General features: G+C 51.0%; 1 protein-coding gene across 1 annotated transcript in view; it reads right to left on the bottom strand.

Moving 5' to 3' along the window:
- The window catches only part of emilin2a (elastin microfibril interfacer 2a), a 198,708-nt gene that overhangs the window by 27,538 nt on the left and 148,883 nt on the right, over window positions 1-22,287 (bottom strand). The window contains exon 5 of the mRNA XM_072467903.1: window positions 11,848-12,048. Coding sequence (XP_072324004.1) covers window positions 11,848-12,048 — 201 coding nt within the window. The remainder of the gene's footprint in view (window positions 1-11,847; window positions 12,049-22,287) is intronic.

Raw genomic sequence — 22,287 nt, 5'->3', positions numbered from 1 at the left:
TGGCCCGCAGCTCCGGGAACCGTGCTTCTCCGTAAACATGTGCGACTCCACAAGGCGGACCCATTGGTGGAAAGGGTGCACATGTCCACGCAAACCCACAGTATGACTACGTGGCGTTCCGCGACGGCCACCAGGATACAGTCTCCCTCAGGAACCTGGCACCAGCAGGTTCCGCCCCCACACCACCCCCGTCGCCCCCGTTGCCACCCTCCCCTCCCCCGCCGCCCCCATCACCCCCCAGGACCGTCCGTCCTCCCCCTGCCCACCCCCGTTGATGATGAGGATTTTGGCACGCTCCCGGAGTCAACTTCGACCACGACAGCACCAACATCGCCGGCTCCACTTCGTCGATCCCAGAGGACTGTCAAGGCGACGGACCGGCTGAACCTCTGACCATCCCACCGGATGACCAGAGACATTTTTTTTCCACTGTTCTGTAAATATTAAAGATTGCGAATTCTATATAGTTATCCACCACCCCCGCCGGACTCAATTTTAACAGGGGGTGAATGTGGTAAATCACTGTGTTCCTATATGAAGGGTTGTACAGTAGAACCTGCACTACAGGTTCACCTGGGCCCCTGCATGCTAGCTCCACCCAGGAGCCGGGTTATAAATATGCGTGGCCTTCAGCTAGCAGCCATTTCGTCAGCTGCTGTAGGAGGCCACACTTCAGATACTAATGAAGCCTCAGTTTGAATTCAACTTCGTCTCCAGCCAAATTGATCCTGCCTCAGGGTGTTTTTCAGACATAACGAGCAGTGGAGCACAGGAATTAGTGCTGGGGCCTCAACCTTTTACAATTTATATGAATGACTTGGATGAAGGGACTGAAGGTATAGTTGCTAAATTTGCCAAAGCAGTAATTTTCCACTGTTTCTGCCTGGATTGTTCTTTAGCTTCCAGACAGCTATGGCTGTTGTGTGTGTGTGCATGGGGGGGGGGGTCTCTGATATGGGGCAGTCTCTGATATGGGAGTCTCGGCTCACACTCATGCATGCTTGCTGTGGCGATGCTGTGGGGAGGGGGGGGGCAGTGACCAGCAATTCCAGTGGTGGTGGGGGTGGAGAAATCCCCTACTTGTCAGGGTGGGGGGGGGGGGGGGGGGAGGGGCAGATTTCCTTTGTTGGGGGGAGAGGGGGGGGCCAGCTGCCAAACTTCGCAATCGGGCCGCCCGCTCAAAATGGAGGCCTGATAGTGGGATCCAGAATGGAATTCCGGGAGCTCCCCGCCATGCATAAATTAGCAAGGCAAGGTAGAGGGAATCGTGCCTGGGCGCCCCTCCTAATGCCTGTGCAGACCAGCAGCAATTCTCTTCCAGCAGGAGAACTTAGTCTCCCAGACGTAGAATCCAGTCCCAGATCAGCCATGATCTTATTGAATGGCAGAGCAGGATTGAGGGGGGCCGAGTGGCCTACTCTTGTTCCTGATTTGTATGTTTGTAACTGCAGAGCTTGTAGAAAGCCCAGTAAGCAACAATTCACTGATGCACAGGTAATAGCATGTCAACAGTCCAACAAGTATGTTAAATGCTGCCCGAGTTGTTGAGAGGATGTACATGTGCAGGGTCCAACTCTGAGAACCTGGAACCCAGCAACAGTCACTGGTGAAGCAGAAACTCCAAAGTTTTACATCATCGAGTGCAAAACCAACAGGCAAATGTGAAGAAACGGAGGCCATATTCCACCCTAGCTGAGCTGGTAAACAGAAAAGGTCATCAATAGCATGAGCAACATCACTAACACGTGGGACAACATTACCAGATTCACCAAGAAACGATGCAACATCAAAACATCATTCAAAAGTGAAATATCAGCAACACCAAGCACAACACCAAGCACAACCCTTAGATTCGGATAAATGGTCGGCACAACATCATGGGCTGAAGGGCCTGTACTGTGCTGTACTGTTCTATGTTCTAGTAACACCAGGAGCCACACCCGCAACATTGCCAGTGCAGCGTGCTAACTCATCACTGAGATCGATGACTGCCAAATCCATTAGTTGGAGACACCACACCTTGCCACCTAAGTGATACCGTGAATAATGATTTTGAGAAAACATTATTGATTTGTTATGCTCTAGGTGTAGCATAAGCGGCTTCCTTGTGGTGCACTTGACAAAGGAAGGTTCAGACGTGGAGATAACTTCAACACGTTTATTAAACTATTTACACTTCTATTACTCGGGTTCGACACTACTGCTAATCCTACTATAGCTATCCAGACTGACTAACCAGTTGCTGCAATCCACGTGGTGGGAGTGATATTGAATCAACCCTGTGTCTCTACTCACTGACTGTCTCCACTGGAAAGAGGCAGATCATGTGTGCGGTGTCCTTTATATATGGGTTGGTGTAATGCCCTCCTGTGGTCGTATCACCTCTGTGTGTATTGTGAATGTCCATTGGTCGTGTCCTATCTAACTGATCTATTGGTTGAGTGTGTGTGTGTGTGATTTCTCTGGTGCTTCCTCTAGTGTCTAGCTAGCCTACATGTATTAACATTGATGCACACCACCACATCCCCCCCTTTTTTATATGTTACATATTTTCTGTACACTTTAAGAAAATTGATCAAAAAACAGGTAGATAAGTTAAGGTATATACAAGTCATGGGAACAGTGATTAAACAATAAGTCCAAATCATTCGTGTGAGCCCAAAAACCATCAATCATCATGGTCAAATGTCTCTCTTGGTTATGAACGCCATCAACATCCCTGTGCCACAGGAACCAAGAAGTGGTCAAATCACTTCGCTGTCTGATTTGGAGTCCCTTTCTTTTTCGATGTTGTGATGGTGCTGTCGGATGGCATCTTGTAGCTGATAAGGTGTTGACGTTGAAGAGGTACCATCAACAGTATAATTCGAGGTCATGGATGTGCCATACGTTGCAGTTGGATAAGACTGTACATACTGGTTCTGGCCACATGATCTGCAGGAAGGGTGATCCTGCTGAGAACCGTTGAAGCTTGTCGAATTGGAAACAGAATTGCTGCTCGCATAAATACCTGGTGATGGTGTGAAACTAGAACCTTGCATCTGATAGGAATATGCCGTCAGGCCAGGCTGGAGTGCAGCAAATCTAAGGCATCCAGTCTGTAGTGCAGATTGCGCTTGCGGTAGTCCTCCTTCGGTCTTGATTCCATTAGTGGGCAATCCGTAGTGCTGGCCTGTTTGAGAATATGCTGCATAGACTGCTGGCTGCTGCATGCCTGAATATGGGTTTGTCCAGCATGAGCCGTCATTGGCTGCACTGCTGGTGTGGAAGAAATGTGTGGATATAGCTGTGGTGAACATTGGTGTATTCCTCTTGGACTGTAGCCGCTGCTTGTTATTACTGACCCAGTGTAATTGTTAAGTGTTGCATCTCCTGTCGTTGTGGCATCTGCTGTCACCCTGAGCGTGCCATCACTGAGGTTCCGGCACTCCCTGTCTGGACTAAAGTCCGACTTACGCGAATCAGAGTCGGCATTTGGTTGCTCCCCATCTGGAGTCTGGTCTGCTTTCATAGAATCATAGAATTTACAGTGCAGAAGGAGGCCATTCGGCCCATCGAGTCTGCACCGGCTCTTGGAAAGAGCACCCTACCCAAGGTCAACACCGCCACCCTATCCCCATAACCCAGTAACCCTACCCAACACTAAGGGCAATTTTGGACACTAAGGGCAATTTATCATGGCCAATCCACCTAACCTGCACATCTTTGGACTGTGGGAGGAAACCGGAGCACCCGGAGGAAACCCACGCACACACGGGGAGGATGTGCAGACTCCGCACAGACAGTGACCCAAGCCGGAATCGAACCTGGAACCCTGGAGCTGTGAAGCAATTGTGCTATCCACAATGCTACCGTGCTGCCCAAACTGAATCAGTGTTGGTTTGTTGATGCTCCCCGTCTTAGCAGGTTCATTGGAGTCAGCTGGGATTTCTTGAAGCTGCCTGTCTGGAGTCGCAACATGCAGGAATGCATGGACTTGTGGAGAGGTTCGAGCGAATGAGGGTGGAAGTATCATGGTGTCACCGGAGTCACCAGTGGTCTCACAGTGATCATCGAGTGCCTCTGTACACACTAGCTGAGGTCTGTCACTTTGCACATCTTGCATGGGACGTGTGATGCTGCCGTCTCTCGTCTCACATACCATGGGTAGAGCCTCAGTAGCTGCTTGTTGTTCACTTGGGTTGGGTAAATTGTCAGAGTCTTCATCTGGTGGCGTAAACAATATGGGTGGACTGTCATTGTCTTGCTGTTGTCCTTCATTTGGGCTTGGACTGTCATCGTCGCTTTGTTCTTCACTGTAGCATGATAGACCATCATAGTCGTCCTGCTGTGCCCTGGAGCGTGGTGGACTGTCATATCTTCTTGCTATTTACTTGAGCATGGCAGACTTGCATCGTCAGCCACTAGTTGGTCAGAGGAGGTTGCTAGACCTTCACGGTCTTGTTCCTGCAAGGACTGCACGTCGGAGTCTTGCGTTGCTTCTATCGTGGAGGCTGTCCACAAGCTCGCTGTGGAGGCTTGTGACACTGGACTCACTTCTTGTTCGTGCAAGGACTGCGCTCTGGAGTCTTGCATTTCTGCAACTGTGGAGGCTGTCCACAAGCTCGCTGTGGAGGCTTGTGACACTGGAGTCACTTCTTGTTCATGCAAGGACTGAGGTGTGGAGTCTTGCGTGTCTTCTATCGTGGAGTCGGGAACCCTTAGCGGTGCGTGGACCATGCTCTGTGTGGCATCAGGCCGCTCTCTGTGGGCTCGTACTGCTCTCTGTCTCTTGGTGTCAGGCCGCAGCATAATCCTGCACTCCCGAGTCGGGATGTCGTATATGCTGGGCTGAAGATCCTCAAATCCAAAGAACGAATCCGGGTCAGTTTCGGAATCAGTACGGGGGTCGCCATTTCTAATGAAAAAACCTTCGTCCGAGTAGTAGTCCTCTAGGACCATATCATCACTGTTTGTGTCGGAACTGGCATTGGGCTCGGAGGTCCAGAGAAAATGTAAAGATCAGTTTCAAAGTATTCAAGGTCGGAATCATCGGTTTGGGCATAGGTAACTGCTTGTTTCAGGGTTCTTCGGAGGTTAATTTCATTTCCTGGTTCAATTTGAGGCATTGTGCTGTCATTCATAAGAACATAAGAACTAGGAGCAGGAGTAGGCCATCTGGCCCCTCGAGCCTGCTCCATCATTCAATGAGATCATGGCTGATCTTTTGTGGACTCAGCTCCACTTTCCGGCCCGAACCCCATAACCCTTAATCCCTTTATTCTTCAAAATTCCAGGTGAAAGAAGGTTGTTTTACGGCTTTAAAAGATTTTTTCTTTGATTTGGGACGTTTCCCCTTTAAATGGGCATGGTCCGGGGCCTCTGACATCATGACGCATGTGACATCATACGTAGGAAGCGTTTGCGCATGCGCAAATCGCAGTTCCTGTACCGGGGGCCGTTTTCGTGATTGCGCATGCACGCCGTCTCGCGCATGCGCAAACGGACCTTCCCGTTCTGTGCGCTTCTCGCTCAACTGCGCAAGTGCAGTCCCTTTAGAAAGATGGCCGCCGATCAAAATTGTTCTCTGCTCCAGGATCTCGGCCTCGTGGTGAGTACTGCCGCTTCTCTTACCTTTTCTTGCTGGTTGGAGTGTGTTTTCCTCACAGTATTTGCCGAATTTGTCCAGGACTGCCTGGAAGTCGCTCCTGTGTTGCCCTTTGGAGAACTTGAATTTTTGAAAGATTTCTTCTGCTCTGGCACCGGCGATGGTGAGCAGAAGCTCTGTCTTTTCAGCATCGGCCATGTCTTTTAGGTCGGCTGGTACCAGGAAGATTTCAAACTTTTGCCGGAATGCCCGCCAGTTTTCACGGACACCGCCGTGGCACTGGAGCTGCATGGAACCCGAATCTTGCCTGGGTATCGTTGCTGGTTGTCACTGTACGCTGAGGTATGGCTACGTGGATTGAAACAGTTCACTCTGGTACCATGATTTGTTGTGCTCTAGGTGTCACTCCAGCCGACGCAGAAGGGACTGCGTGAGTCCGCGCATGCACCTAAGGGCCGGCGTGATCGCGCGCGTGCACGGAACCGCCGCCGTGTTTTGGCGCATGCGCGGGAGTTCTCTGTAGGGCTCCGCCATGGCCGGCGCGGAAGGAAGGTGTGCCCCCACAGCACAGGCCCGTCTGCAGATCAGTGGGCCCCGATCACGTGCTAGGCCACCGAGGGGGCTACTCCCGGGGTCGGATCCCCCCGCCCCCTCCCAAGGACCGCCCCAGCCGACTTATCTGCCAGGTCCCGCCGTGTGGGACCAAGCGTAACCGACCAACTGGGGCCCGGAGAATTGCCGGGGGGGCCACCGACATGGTGTGAACCCCGCCTGAAAAACGGCGGCGGAGAATACGGCAGCCGGCGTTGGGGCGGGATTCGCGCCGCCCCCCTGGGATTCTCTGACCCGGCGAGGGGTCGGAGAATCTTGCCTTTTGTCTTTTGATCCATTGAAAATATAATTATTAGACATAAATTTGGTTATGTTGATTATAAGATCAGCAAAATGTTACCACAAGAATTAGAGAAATGAAACTTTCATATGTAGCGATTCACCTTCTACCCAGATATCGAGTACATGTTGTTTTAATTGTACTTTATAGTGCACATGGGCAAGTTTTTCTGCGGATTCAAATTTGGTTGACAACATCATGACGAATCAGGTATGAAGCCAAATATTCTGGCATGTCTATTGCAGCAAGCCAAGTTCCACATGAAAATTCTTTTGATGTGTTAGGAGACTAATTGTAACGTCAAAGACAACGCCATACAGTAAATGTTTTATGGTCTCAATTATGTTTGACGAAACATTTATTGTAAATATTGTTTTTACATAGGAAGGAAAGACTAGAAGTAGGCCCTTCCACCCCTTGACCTTGTTCCACCATTCAATTAGACCACAGCTTATCTGCATCTTAACTTAATCTACCGACCTTCATTTCCTAACCCTTAATACGCTTGCCGAACAGAGATTTACCAACCTCTGTTTTAAAATTTGCATTTAACTTAACTTCAACAGTTTTTTGGGAGAGCGTTCCAGATTCTCACTATCATTTTTGTGAAACAGTATGAGCAGTTTCTTCCCAGAATTTGGCAAAGTGTCAGGCTCAGACAGAAAACTGGCATGTAACTCTCCAGTTGCACAGACCAGTTTTCTCACAGGATCTTCAGCCTCTTAGACAAAATAAAAGAGTGGGCCACTTGCAACTTTCTGCTCCCATCTGAACTATTAACTGTGCCATCTGACTTAGTTTTATCAGCAAAACCTATAAAAAATATTTTTATTCGCCGTATTTTCATCATTTACGCAATCCAAAAAAAAGAAACAGGACAACCCCAACAATATAAAACCTAAAACCCAGACTCACAAAATAGAAATGAAAACAAACAAACAACCCCCCCCCCCCCACCCCACCCCCATGGCATTCAACAGCAGCCCTCAACTCAAACTTCACCTTTTCCAGGGTCAAAAACTCGATCAGGTCCTTCTGCCACACCGTGGTGCAGGGCGGAGAAGCTGACCTCCACCGCAACAAGACCTGCCTACGAGCAATCAGCGAGGCAAAGGCTAAAATCCCTGCCCTCGCACCCGCCTGCAACATGGACCAGTCCGGCAGCCTGAAAATGGCTTCAAGGGGACCAGGCTCCACATCCATATGTAAAACTGCCAAGATAGTAATAATTACCTGCAGCCAATAGCTTCAGCTTTGGGTAGGACCAAAACACGTGCACATGATTTGTGAGACCCCTCCCAGATCGCTCACAGATGTCCTCCGTCCCCACAAACAACCAGCTCATCTTTGATTTTGTGAGGTGCAGCCTATACACAACCTTCAAATGTATCAGTCCCAACCTCGTGCACAAGGTTGAGGCATTCACTCTTCACAGCACCACAGTCCCTCTTCCATCGCCCCCACCCCAGCTCTTCTTCCCACTTCACCTTAACCCCTTTGTGGCTACTCTATCCTCCTCTAAGATCTTCCCATAGATCGCTGCCACAATCCCCTTTTCCAACGCAACCCCCTCCCACTGACAGTACACGCAACGAGGTGGCCGCCACTTACGGGAACGTTGGGAAGACCTTCCTTGCAAAATCTCGGACCTGCAGGTATCTAAACCCCTCTCCCTGTGCCAACCCGTACTTCTCTCCCAACTCCTCCAAGCTCGCGAATCGTCCCCCAAGAAACCATTCCTTAATTTCCTTAATCCCCCTCTCGTCCCATCGCTAAAACATCGCATCCAACCTCCCCAGCTCAAACGCATGATTCCCCCTAAACGGCATCCCCCCTGACCCGGCCCCAGCTTAAAATGTTGCCTAAACTGTCTCCAGATCTTCAAAGTAACCACCACCACCGGACTCACCTAATATTCACCCGGAGCTGTCGGGAATGGCGCCATTGCAAGCGCTCGCAACCCCGACCCCCTACACGAGCCCTCCTCCATCTTAACCCGTCGGGTCTCCCCTTCCTTGGTCCAGCCCCGCACCTTCTCCACATTTGCCGCCCAGTAATTGTACAGTAAGTTTGGAATGCCTAGCCCCCCACCTATCATCGCCCTCTCTGCAAGACCACCCAATTAAGACCTTTCAAATGTAATTACTATTGATGTGGAGATGCCGGCGTTGGACTGGGGTGATGACAGTAAGAAGTCTTACAACACCAGGTTAAAGTCCAACGGGTTTGTTTCGATATCACTAGCTTTCGGAGCGCTTCCGACCTGAGGAAGGAGCAGCGCTCCGAAAGCTAATGGTATCGAAACAAACCTGTTGGACTTTAACCTGGTGTTGTAAGACTTCTTACTGTAATTACTATTGTAATGGAGGGAACCATGGCAATCAATTGGGGCTCAGCAAAGTGTCACAAACAACAACGAGATAAATGGCCAAATGATGTTGTTTGCAGCATTGGTTGAGGGAGGAATGTTAACCAAGATACCCCGGGCAGTCTGCTTTTCTTCCCATCGTGCCTGGAATCTTTTACATCCACCTGGCAAATGGAGCATCAGTCCTCTTCTAAGAGCCTCCAACATTGCAGCACTCCTATAGTATTGCCTTGAAGAATGAGCTTAGATTTTGTGCTCAAGTTTCTGGACCGCAGCTTGAACTCAGAACCTCTTAACTTAGAGATGAGTGCCTCCACTGAGCCAAGACTGACATTATTTTTTTTTCTTTATCCTTTCGTGGGATGTGGCCATCGCATTACAACATAGGTATTGATAAGAAAGGCCTAACGTTTTAATGAGTCAGAAATTATGTAATCCTCTACCACATTTATGGCTTTCGTACAATGTAATGGACGCTACAAATGTTACTGGTGCATTACATTGGGTTAATGAGTTAAATTCACAAGACAACAAAGCTAGCACAATTAAATTGGATTTCAGAGGGGTCATTTGGAGCAGCATGCTTCAGGGGCTGGTTTAGCACACTGGGCTAAATCGCTGGCTTTTAAAGCAGACCAAGGCAGGCCAGCAGCACAGTTCAATTCCCGTACCAGCCTCCCCGAACAGGCGCCGGAATGTGGCGACTAGGGGCTTTTCACAGTAACTTCATTTGAAGCCTACTTGTGACAATAAGCAATTTTCATTTCATGCTAGATACAATGAGAGATAGTTTGACATTCCATTGATCATTCACACTAATTGCTGCTGCATCAACTCGCTTCAGTTGAATTCAGCTGAGGTCAAATGGTAAGTCAGACTGCTGGATTTTGCTTGGGGGAAGAGGCTCTGTTTAATTAAAGGTTGACACTGGAATCAGGCTTTAAAAATAAACAGGGAGAACTGTGAAAGCTGGCGACACGCTGTCAGAATGGAACACAAGAAAGAAGAGTTGGAAAATTAGCTTTGGGTCAAGCGGCAACCCACTGTTGTGGGGTAACAAAGTGTTCACTATTTTTACATTAATATGACAGAGTCTGAAATCACAAAACGTGACAACCACATCACAACATTGAACAATTCATCAAACAATTCCAGAAATGTTGCCTTTACTATCAGGAAAATCCTTTCCTTGTGTTCAGTTATGGATAGTTTATGTTGTATAGAACCACTTCAAATAGTGCGTATGCAGCCCCGGGGAAATACTCAGTGAGTCCGGTAATAATAGCTTCATTGAGAATTTGGAGGCAGTTTCGCCAACACTTCGGGTTGGGGGCCGGGTCAAGGGAAATGCCGATTCGGGGGAACCACAGATTTGAGCCAGGGAGGTGGGATGGAAATTTTCAGAAATGGGTGGAGAAGGGGATTAAGACACTAAAAGATTTGTTTCTTAGGGGTCGGTTTGCAGGTCTGAAGGAGCTGGAAGCAAAGTATGGGCTGGAGCAGGGGAAAAGTTTAGATACATACAGGTTCGAGATTTTGCCAGAAAGGAGATACAGAGCTTCCCAGTGGAGCCGGCCTCCACATTGCTGGAGAAGGTTCTGACGACAGGGATACTGGAGAAGGGGGAAGTGTCAGCGGTTTACTGAGCTATTTTGGAAGAGGACAAGGCACCACTGGAAGGGATCAAAGCAAAAGTGGAAGGAAGACTTGGGAGAGGATATGGAGGAAGTGTGAGGTTCTCCGGAGAGTGAATGCCTCCACCTCGTGCACGAGGTTGGGGCTGATACAGCTGAAGGTGGTATACAGAGCACACCTCACGAGGGCGAGGATGAGCCGATTTTTTGAAGGAGTAGAAGATGTGTGTGAGCATTGTGGGGGGCGGCGCTAATTCCGTTCATATGTTTTGGTCCTGTCCAAAGCTAGAGGATTACTGGAAGGAGGTTTTTAGGGTAATTTCTAAAGTCGTGCACGTGAAACTGGACCCGGACCCCCGGGAGGCCATATTTGGGGTGTCGGACCAGCCAGGGTTGGAAACGGGTGCGGAGGCAGATGTTGTAGCCTTCACCTCGTTGATCGCCCGAAGGCGGATCCTGAAGGGTTGGAGAGCAACCTCCCCACCCTGTGCCCTGGCGTGGCGGGGGGACCTGTTGGAATTCTTGACTCTTGAGAAGGTTAAGTTTGAACTGAGGGGAAGAATGGAGGGGTTCTACAATTCATGGGCATTATTCATCATGCACTTTCAAGAACTGGATAACATCGAACATTAGTTGGGGGGTGGGTGGGAGGGTTGGGGGAGGGGGGCGGGGGGTGTTAATGGTGACTATGGGTGATTCCTGATTCCTTTTTGTCATTTGTTTATGTGAACATGCGGGCTAATGTTTGGGGTTTAGTGGGAGGATGGGATCGTTGTTATTGATATGGGGATTGACATATTTGTTACTGATTATTGTTTATTGTTGGTGGGTGTAAATTTGGGAGAAAATGTGAAAGAGGAGAATAAAAAATATTCTAAAAAAAATACTGCTATGCGTCAGCTCCCAGTACAAGTGGAATTTATTCATACACATCGTGCAATGAGTATCAGATCATCAGCAGCACTACAAAAAGAGCTCTTGTTTAAAACTGGAGATCACTACTTTAAAGTTTCTGGTTGCAATCATTTCCAGATGTTGTGGGAAGGACAGCAGCCAGTACAGTATTTTCGATTAAACCAGTTCCTGAAGTGGCACTAAACCATTAGAGTCACTAGCATTGTCCAATTTCTGCATGACACTGAAATTAGACTTGCCCCAAGTTACAGTTCAATTCTGTAAGAGAAGGGACCATTCAGATGCACAAAATTGAAAGAGTTCAATTGCTAAACAAACAATTTATTGTGACCGAAACCTTAAGTATAAAAATAAACTAGTAAGGCAATGACGAAAGTTCATCCTGCATAATTACAACATCGTATTTATGTACTGAGAGCACATTACAGTATATTATAATAACTGTACTCACCAGATGCTTTCGTATCTCCATTCGGAGATGGTGTAGTTTGTTGTTCTTTTGGTTCATGAGAGGTATTAACATCTGATGCATCCATTGATCCTGGTGGGCCTGCATAACCTACCTCCTTAATGACACCATAGCTTGTTCCTGTGAAAGGTGGAAGTCTAGGTAGTTTGGCTCGGCCTGGAGGTCCCGCTTGGCCTTTTTCCACTAATTAAAAGAAATAGAATATCCAGTTATTTCAGGTGTCACATTTTGCAAAATGGTGACTTTCACTGTGTCCATTAGAAATGTTTACTTCTGACTCCGGTTGCGGCTATGCAGAGCTAAGTCGCACGTTCGGCAGCTCACGCTAAAAACGGACTTTTGGGCTCATTTTAGGGTCCGTAACGGTGCTTGTTCAACGTTTCCCGGTGTGGTAAGGGGACAGCAACATTCCCCCGATAGTGTTGGACCAGGAGTGGGGCGATTAAAAAAAGTGGCATTGAAGCAAAGAAAGGTGCGAGGGAGGAGGACCAAGATGGTGGCGGGCGGAGACCAGGCAGCGTGGAGGCAGTGGACGCAAGAGCAGCAGGAGCTTCTCCAGCGCTGTTTTAAGGAACTGAAAGCAGAGCTGCTGGAGCCAAAGAAGGCTTCAAACGATAAGCTGCTGGAGACCCAGACGGCCCAAGGGGCGGCGATCCGGGAGGTCCGGCAGAAGGTCTCGGAGAACGAGGATGAGATCCTGGGCCTGGCGGTGAAGGTGGAGGCGCACAAGGCGCTCCACAGGAAATGGCAGGCGAGGTTCGAGGATGTGGAGAACCGTTCGAGGCGGAAAAACCTTTGGATCCTGGGTCTCCTGGAGGTGCTGGAGGGATCGGACGTGGGGGCCTACATGGTCACCATGCTGAATTTGCTGATGGGAGCGGGGACCTTTCAGGGGCCCTTGGAGCTGGAGGGGGCCCACCGAGTGCTGGCGAGGAGGCCCAAGCCCAGCGGGCCGCCGCGGGCGGTGCTGATGCGGTTCCACCGGTTTGCTGATCGAGAGTGTGTGTTAAGGTGGGCCAAGAAGGAGCGGAGCAGCAGGTGGGAGAACGCGAAGGTCCAGATCTACCAGGATTGGAGCGCGGAGGTGGCGAAGAAGAGGGCCGGTTACAACCGGGCGAAGGTAGTGCTGCACAGGAAGGGGGTGAAGTTCGGTATGCTGCACCCGGCGCTTCTGTGGGTCACCTATAAGGATCAACACCATTATTTTGAGTCCCCAGAGGAGGCGTGGGCGTTTGTTCAGGCTGAAAAACTGGACTCAGACTAAGGGTCGGGGATGAGGGGTCGCAGTGGAGGGATGGTTGGGGATTGTTGGGTTGGGTTTCGAGGGGGGGTTCTTTGTTTTTTGGGGGTTGATTGGGCACTGTTTTAATTAGGTCTGCCGGGCGGGCTCATGGGGGAGGGGGGGGGGGGGGGGCGGGGCGGTAAGTAAACTGCCTGGGGGGTTGATGATCGGTATGGGAGATGGGGCCCCGCGGGGGGGAGAGGCCTGAGTTGGGGATAGTGGGACCGGGCCTGGAAAGGGTGCTGCACCAGGGGAGGCGGGGCCGAGTGAATGCAAAGCGCGGGTTTTTTTTTTCCCGTGTTTAGGGCTGAAGGGGCGGGCCCAGAGCTGGAATGGATGTTTGGGGTTTGGTGGGAGTGGAATGGATGAGATCCCTCTGGTGGACAGGGGGGGGGAGGGGAAGTTCCACACTGGAGAGGGGGGGGGGTCGATGGAGCGGTGGGAGTGGCCGGGGTCAGCAGGAGTCAGCTGACTTACGGGGGTGCAATGGGGGGAGCAATGGGGGGGACCTATCTGGGGCGGGGACCGGGTTGCTGCTGGAATGGCCAAGGGGGAGCTGGAGTTGGTAGAGGGGGTCGGGGCGGGGGTCTGCCGCTGTGGGGAATAGGGGGGGTGGGCACGTGGCTGGCTTAGGAAGGGCTATGGCTCGTCGGCGGGGGAGAGGGGTGAGTAGCCCCCTGATCCAGCTGATAACCTGGAATGTAAGGGGGCTGAATGGGCCTGTCAAGCGGGCCCGGGTGTTCGTGCACCTGAAGGGGCTGAAGGCGGATGTGGCCATGCTTCAGATGTACCTGAGGGTGGCGGATCAGGTAAGGTTGAGAAAGGGGTGGGTAGGGCAGGTGTTTCTTTCGGGTTTGGATGCAAAAAATCGGGGGGGTGGCGATCTTGGTAGGGAAGAGAGTGTCGTTCGAGGCATCGAGCATTGTTGCAGACAATGGCGGTAGGTATGTGATGGTAAGTGACAAGCTGCAGGGGGAGCGGGTGGTGTTGGTCAATGTATATGACCTGAATTGGGACGATGCGGGGTTCATGCACGACCCGGTTAGCCATTCTCGGCTATGTAGTCCAAAACGGACTTCTCGGTTCATGCGACGTATGCTGGGCCGGATTGTGGACCTGGAGACAGGGGGCCTGGTAATGGGGGGGGGATTTCAACATGGTGCTGGATCCGACATTCGATCGCTCTAGGTCTAGGACGGGTAGGAGGCCGGTGGCGGCCAAGGTGCTGAGGGGGTTCATGGACCAGATGGGAGGGGTGGATCCATGGAGGTTTGCGAGGCCGGGGGGCAGGGAATTTTCATTCTTCTCCCATGTTCACAAGGCCTACTCCCAGATTGACTTTTTTGTCATGAGCAGGGTGCTGATTCCGAGGGTGGAGGATACGGAGTACTCGGCGATAGCCATTTCTGATCATGGGGAGGAGAGGGACCAGCACCCGCTGTGGCGCCGAGAGGTGGGGTTGCTGGCGGACAAGGAGGTGAGCGGGTGGGTCCGGAAGTGTATAGAGAGGTACCTGGAGGCTAATGACAATGGGGAGGTGCAAGTAGGGGTGGTCTGGGAGGTGTTGAAGGCAGTGGTCAGAGGAGAGCTGATCTCCATTAGCGCACACAAGGAGAGGGGGGAGAGGAGAGAGAGGGTGAGGTTGGTGGGGGAGATGGTGCGGGTGGATAGGAGGTACGCGGAGGCCCCGGAGGAGGGATTGCTTAGGGAGCGGCGTAGCCTCCAGGCTGAGTTCGATTTGTTGACCACCAGGAAGGCGGAGGCGCAGTGGAGGAAGGCGCAGGGGGCGGTATATGAGAAAAGGCGAGCAGTATGCTGGCGCACCAGCTTCGGAAGCGAGAGGCAGCTAGGGAGATCGGGGGAGTTAGGGATGGAGGAGGGAACACGGTGCGAAGTGCGGTGGGTATCAATGGGGTCTTCAGGGACTTCTACGAGGAACTGTACCGGTCTGAGCCCCGACTGGAAGAGGGAGGGATGGGTCGCTTCCTGGACCGGCTGGGGTTTCCGAGGATGGAGGAGGGGCAGGTGGCGGGGTTGGGGTGCCCGTTGGGTTGGAGGAGTTGGTCAAAGAGATAGGGAACATGCCGGCGGGGAAGGCACCGCTGCGGGATGGGTTCTCTGTTGAATTTTACAAGAAGTATGCGGACCTGCTAGGCCCGCTGTTGGTAAAGACCTTTAACGAGGCAAGGGAAGGGAGGGCTCTGCCCCCGACGATGTCTAGAGCGTTGATTGCCCTGATCCTGAAGCGGGACAAGGATCCCCTAAAGTGTGGGTCATACAGGCCGATCTCACTCTTAAATGTAGACGCAAAGTTGCTGGCAAAGATTTTGGCCATGAGGATAGAGGACTGTGTGCCGCAGGTCATACACGAGGATCAGACGGGGTTCGTGAATGGGAGGCAGTTGAATACCAATGTACGGAGGCTCTTGAATGTTACAATGATGCCGGCGATGGAAGGGGAGGCGGAGATAGTGTCGGCGATGGATGTGGAGAAGGCCTTTGATAGGGTGGAGTGGGGGTACCTGTGGGACGTGTTGAAAAGGTTCGGGTTCGGGGAGGGGTTCATCAGGTGGGTGAGGCTGCTGTATGAGGCCCCGGTGGCGAGTGTGGCCACGAACAGAAGGAGGTCAGAGTATTTCCGGCTACACCGGGGGACGAGGCAGGGGTGTCCCCTGTCCCCCCTGCTCTTTGCACTGGCGATTGGACCCCTGGCCATGGCTTTGAGAGAGTCGAGGAACTGGAGGGGGCTGGTGCGGGGTGGGGAGGAGCATCGGGTGTCGCTCTGTGCGGATGATTTGCTGCTATATGTGGCGGACCCGGTGGGGGGAATGCCGAAGGTGATGAGGATCCTTCGGGAGTTTGGAGATTTCTACGGGTACAAGCTTAATATGGGGGAGAGCGAGTTGTTCGTAGTGCACCTGGGGGACCAGCAGAGGGGGAATGGTGAGCTCCCGCTAAAAAGGGCGGAGAGGAGTTTCATATACCTGGGGGTCCAGGTGGCTAGGAGCTGGGGAGCCCTACATAAGCTTAACTTCACGAGGCTGGTGGAGCAGATGAAGGAGGAGTTTAAGAGGTGGGACGTCCTGCCACTCTCCCTGGCGGGTAGAGTGCAGTCAGTTAAAATGACGGTGCTCCCGAGGTTTTTGTTCCTGTTCCAATGCCTCCCCATCCTGATCCCCAGGGCCTTCTTCAGGCAGGTTAACAGGAGCGTTATCGGGTTTGTATGGGCACAGAAGACCCCGAGGGTGAGAAAGGTGTTCCTGGAGCAGTGCAGGGATGGGGGGGGTTGACGCTGCCAACTGTGGGTATTAGTGGGCCGCCAACGTGGCAATGGTGCGTAAGTGGGTGATGGAGGGGGATGAGGCGGCATGGAAGAGGCTGGAGATGGCGTCTTGTGTGGGCATGAGCCTGGAGGCGCTGGTGACGGTGCCGCTGCCACTTCCTCCAACGAGGTACACCATGAGCCCGGTGGTGGCGGCTACACTCAAACTGTGGGGGCAATGGAGGCGTCACAGGGGGGAGGTGGGGGCCTCGGTGTGGTCCCCGATTCGGGGGAACCACCGGTTTGTCCCGGGGAGGATGGACGGAGGGTTTCTGAGCTGGCACAGGGTAGGTATCAGAAGGATGGGGGGCCTGTTTGTGGACGGGAAGTTCGTGAGCCTGTGTGAGCTGGAGGAGAAGTTTGGGCTCTCCCCGGGAGCACCTTCAGATATATGCAGGTAAGGGCGTTTGTTCGGTGGCAGGTGGTGGAGTTCCCACTGTTGCCGCCACGCGGGGTCCAGGACAGGGTGCTGTCGGGGGTGTGGGTTGGAGAAGGAATGATCTCGGCAACGTATCAGGTGATGCAGGAGGAGGAGGAGGCTACGGTGGAGGAGCTAAAGGGTAAGTGGGAGGAGGAGTTGGGTGAGGAGATTGACGAGGGGATGTGGGCGGATGCCCTGGGGAAGGTGAACTCTTCCTCCTCTTCCGCGAAGCTTAGCCTCATACAATTTAAGGTGCTGCATAGGGCTCACATGACCGGGGCAAGGATAAGCTGGTTCTTTGGGTGCGAGGACAGGTGTGTTAGGTGCTCAGGATGCCCAGCAAATCACACCCACATGTTCTGGGCCTGCCCAGCTCTGGAGGACTTTTGGAAGGGTCAAGCGAGGACGGTGTCGAGGGTGGTAGTTCCAGGGTCAAGCCGGGCTGGGGGCTCGCAATATTTGGGGTGGCAGAGGAGCCGGGAGTGCAGGAGACGAAAGAGGCCGGTATTCTGGCCTTTGCGTCCCTGGTAGTCCGGCGAAGGATTCTCCTTCAGTGGAAAGATGCGAGGCCCCCAAGCGTGGAATCCTGGATCAGCGATATGGCGGGGTTTATTAAATTGGAGAGGGTGAAATTCACCTTAAGGGGATCGGTACAAGGGTTCTGCAGGCGGTGGCAACCGTTCCTAGACTTCCTGGCAGAACGTTAGAAGATGGTCAGCAGCAACCCGGGGGGGGGGGGGGGGGGGAGGAGAAATTTGAATAAAAATTATTTTTTTTTTTAAAGAAATGTTTACTTCCCCGCCAGGAAAATCCACTGCATAACGTGAAAATGAGGCCTACAGACCAGGAAAGTGCAAAATTTGCTTCCTGGTTTGTGCTGAGATACTCAATCTCATCCGGGGCTGATAAATGTTAGATGACAACAGGATTGGCTATGATGACCTCCGCAGCCAAATAGCCTGATAACAAATCAGAAATGTGCTTAGCAATGAGGTCCTTCATAGTCTAATAGCCTCAAGTGCCAACATAAATGGACTGTACAACAGTTTGAACCTGCACCATCAAGGGAAAAATAGATCATCAGAATTTAAATAACGTTAAAAATTGGTTTTGATTTCACGGAGAGAAATTTTGTCTGAAACTACAGCATTCCAACATCTAGAACAGGGTGCATTTCAGTGCAGCTCGGTTCATTAAGAATTAAACTATTGAGCTTAATTGTTCAGAACAGGAGAAAACGTTTGATGGTGGGAATTTCATTTGTGTTGGCTAATTCACAACAAATATCATATTTCATAAAAATGTAGTGTCTCATTTGGCCAAGAAGTGAAAGAAACGTGTAACACTTAGAACTATGTGGTACACTACAATGGCTAAAACAATTCCAAGTTGGGAGAGATAGTTTTCAGCCAGCAATAGCCATCAGAAAGAACGGCAACAAGGACGCAGGATCCCGCGGAAATCAGAAAATGCAATTCTCGTCGACGGGATCGCCCCTCGCCGGCGATGTAACAACGTTCACAACCAAAAAGGACGGGAACCTCATTTAGATACATTTTAATACCATTACCGATCCCCCCTCCCCCCATCACACGATCCCCCTCATTGAATATTCAAACCTCGGCGATGTGACATGTTTACAACAGGCGAGATCTTCCGGCTGTTCACACTGGCAGGAGATCTCGGCCATGCCAACAGTGCACCCACGTTGCAGGTTTCCTGGTGGCGTGGGGTGGATTCAATGGGAAATTCTATTGACAGCAGTGAGGCCAGAAGATTCCGCTGCGGACCGATGGCAGGCCACCTCCCACCACCACGATACACGTTGCAGGGAGGCCAGAGAATCTTGCCCAACGCGTTTGGAAAAACGTGAATCAGTTGAGGGTAAGTATAGGCCCCAGGGAGGCGAGAGACATGCCACAGCACTGCTCTCTGGCACTGTCACGTTCCAATTTGTTCAGGGGTGGACCCTCTGAGGAGCCCCATTGAGGGTGAGGTTCGCATTATGTTTGTTGGGGGAGGAGTCCCTGGTGCTGTGGTGGATGGGGGGGTTTGAGGTGGGAGCGTGGTGAGAAGTCTGATACTGAAGCTCTTGGGAGGGGGAGGGGGAGTAAGAGCCCCAGTGCTGATGTTGGGGGAAGCGGGCACGATGCTGACAGGATGTCTGTGAGGGGGTGCTGGGGGAGGGAGGTGGGAAGGTAGTTTATTTTGTGCTGATTGGGGTGCTGGCTCTATCAGACCACTGCCTGTCACAGTAAAACATGCCCACTGAATTTTCTTTATCAGAGAGGCTCGAAATCTGGATTAAAAACTCGGCTGTGCAGCTGGAGAGCTACATGACATGTTTCAGACAGATCCTGACACTCTGGAAAAATATGGGAAAATTCCACCTAAGTACTCTGTTTAACATTTGTTCCATGATTTTATCTAAGACAGCGGTTGAATTTTGGATAATGGGCTGGTACAGCCTGTCTCCCAACAGAAACCTAGGCTCAAGTTCCATTTATTGCTGTCCTTTACAGTTTGTGTATTTTTTGTCAGGGGGCATGGGCTTTGTTAGCAAGTCCAGTATTTGTTGCGCATCTCTAATTGCCCTTGAGATGGTGGCCACCTTCTGGAACCACTGCAGGCCATGTGTTGTAGGTACACCCATAGTGCTGTTAGGAAGGAAGTTCCAGGATTTTGACCCAGGAACAGTGAAAGAACGGCGATATTTTTCTGAGTCGGGATGGTGTGTGACTTGGAGGGAATCTTGCACGTGATGTTATTCCAATACATCTGCTGTCTTTGTCCTTCTATATGGTAACGGTCACAGGTTTGGAACATGCTATCGAACAAGACGAGGTGAGTTGTTGCAGTGCATAGAATCGTAGAATGTCTACAGTGCAGAAGGAGGCCATTTAGCCCATCGAGTCTGCACCGACCATCCGAAAGAGTACTCTACCCAGGTCCACTTCCTCATCCACCCCGCCCCACACCCGTAACCCCGTAACCTAACCTGAACATCGTTGAATTGAGGGAGGAAACCGGAGTCCCCGGAGGAAACACACGCAGACACATGGGAGAACATGCAAACTCCACACAGTTAGCACACTACTGCCATTATGCAATGATGGTGGAGGGAAATGATGTTTAAGGGATCGATGGGGCCAATCAAGCGGGCTGCTTTGTCCTGGATGGTGCCACGTTTCTTGAGCGTTGTTGGAGCTGCATTCATCTAGGCAAGTGGCGAGAATTCTAACATACTCCTGACTTGTGACTTTGGGACAGACTTTGGGGAGTCAGGAGGTGAGTTATTTGCTGCCGAATTCTCAACCTTTGCCCCATTATTGTAGCCACAGTATTCATATTGTAGATTTATTTGTTCTTAAGGGCAGCACGGTAGCATTGTGGATAGCACAATTGCTCCACAGCTCCAGGGTCCCAGATTCGATTCCGGCTTGGATCACTGTCTGTGCGGAGTCTGCACATCCTCCCCGTGTCTGCGTGGGTTTCCTCCGGGTGCTCCTATTTCCTCCCACAGTCCAAAGATGTGCAGGTTAGGTGGATTGGCCATGATAAATTGCCCTTAGTGACCAAAATTGCCCTCGGTGTTGGGTGGAGGTGTTGAGTTTGGGTAGGGTGCTCTTTCCAAGGGCCAGTGCAGACTCAAAGGGCCGAATGGCCTCCTTCTGCACTGTAAATTCAATGATAATCTATGATTAATCTAGGACAAAGGTTCGGCACAACATCGTGGGCCGAAGGGCCTGTTCTGTGCTGTATTTTATATGTATATGTTCTATGGCTAGTCCAGTTCAGTTTCTGGTCAAAGGTGCTCCCCAATACATGGATGGCAGGGATCCAGCGAACATAATATCATTGAATATCAAGGGGACATGGTTAGGTTCACTTGTGTTGGAGATGGTCATTGCCTGGCTTTTGTGTGGCACAAATGTTACTTGCCATTTGTCAGCCCAAGCTTGAGTGGTGTACAGTTCTTGCTGCAACGTTGATATCGATTGAAGAGTTATACAAATAGTATTGTGTATGAATTCCCACAGTACCCGGCTGGGTAAGCATGTGAAATATGTATTAGCGATGCCTGACTCCTCTAGATTATATGCGTATTTCACACTAACCAAATAACAAGTATTGTTAAAGGGCTGCCCTAAAAGCTGCAGTGAATCGCAAAGTTATATTTCGTTAGGGAAGGAGGCCAAAATGGTGAGCTTCTTTGAAGCAGAACTGAGAGAAAATGGGGAGGAAGGATGAAATTTTTTGCTTCAGGCGATTGAGTACAACATCATACAAGATTCCAACCGTGGGAAAAACATCAACTCCAAGTTATTAGACACAGTGGGGGAGGGGTGACAAAACCAATTGGGAATAATTAGAAGTAACCAGTCTAGGGTCAAAAACTAATAAACATTGTCGTTGGATCAAGCTGGTCATAATCCAGCCTCTATCAACAGCCACAGCTGCATTACCAAATGTACTATTAGCTTCCTATGAATGAATAACTTCAAAGAAACCATATACTTAATACTGTAGTTAAGTTTAGAAGCCAGCTAGCTGTGCACAGCTCCTGGAGCCAGAATCTGCAGACAGACTGTGTGCCCTTTAGCCTTAATTTAACTCAGATTCCTAAACTCGTTTTTTGTTCAGGTGCAGTATTCTTACCATCTATTGGGGTTTCCCCAAAAAACAGCAAAGTGTCGTGCCAATTTTAAGTCTTCAAATAACATTGCTGCGTGGTGTGAGGCGATATTCTAAATTAAATACTGCTGAAATAGCCCTGGTTACGGCGCCCCTGCCGCTCCCGCCGGCACGGTATTCCACCAGCCCGATAGTGGTGGTGCATGGCGGATCTGGGGCCAATGGAGAAGGCACGTGGTGGAAGTGAGAGCATCAGCTTGTTCCCAATTTGCGACAATCATCAGTTTACCCCGGGGAATATGGACGGTGGGTTCCGAATATGGCGGAGGGCTGGGATTAAGAGGATGGGGGACTGGTTCTTAGAAGGGAGCTTCCCGAGCATGGAAGAGAAATTTGGGCTGGCGAGAGGGAATGATTTCAGATACTTGCAGATACGGGACTTTCTACGCAGACAGATTCCATCCTTCCCACGCCTGCCACTCAGGGGGATCCAGGACAGGGTAGTGTCCAGTGGATGGGTGGGGGAGGGGAGGGTCTCGGATATATATAAAGAACTTATGGGAGCAGAGGAGATGCTGACCGAGGAGCTGAAGCTTAAATGGGAAGAGAAGCTCGGAGGTGAGATAGAAGAAGGCTTATGGGCGGAGGCGTTGAGTAGGGTTAACGCGACCGCAACATACGCTAGGCTCAGCCTGATCCAATTCAAGGTCATCCACCGGGCCCACATGACAGCGGCCCGGATGAGTAAATTCTTTGGACTGG

Source organism: Scyliorhinus torazame, chromosome 11, assembly GCF_047496885.1.
Source record: "Scyliorhinus torazame isolate Kashiwa2021f chromosome 11, sScyTor2.1, whole genome shotgun sequence".
NCBI lineage: Eukaryota > Metazoa > Chordata > Chondrichthyes > Carcharhiniformes > Scyliorhinidae > Scyliorhinus > Scyliorhinus torazame.
The sequence above is the reverse complement of the archived record's forward strand: the minus strand, read 5'-3'. Positions and strand labels throughout refer to the sequence as shown.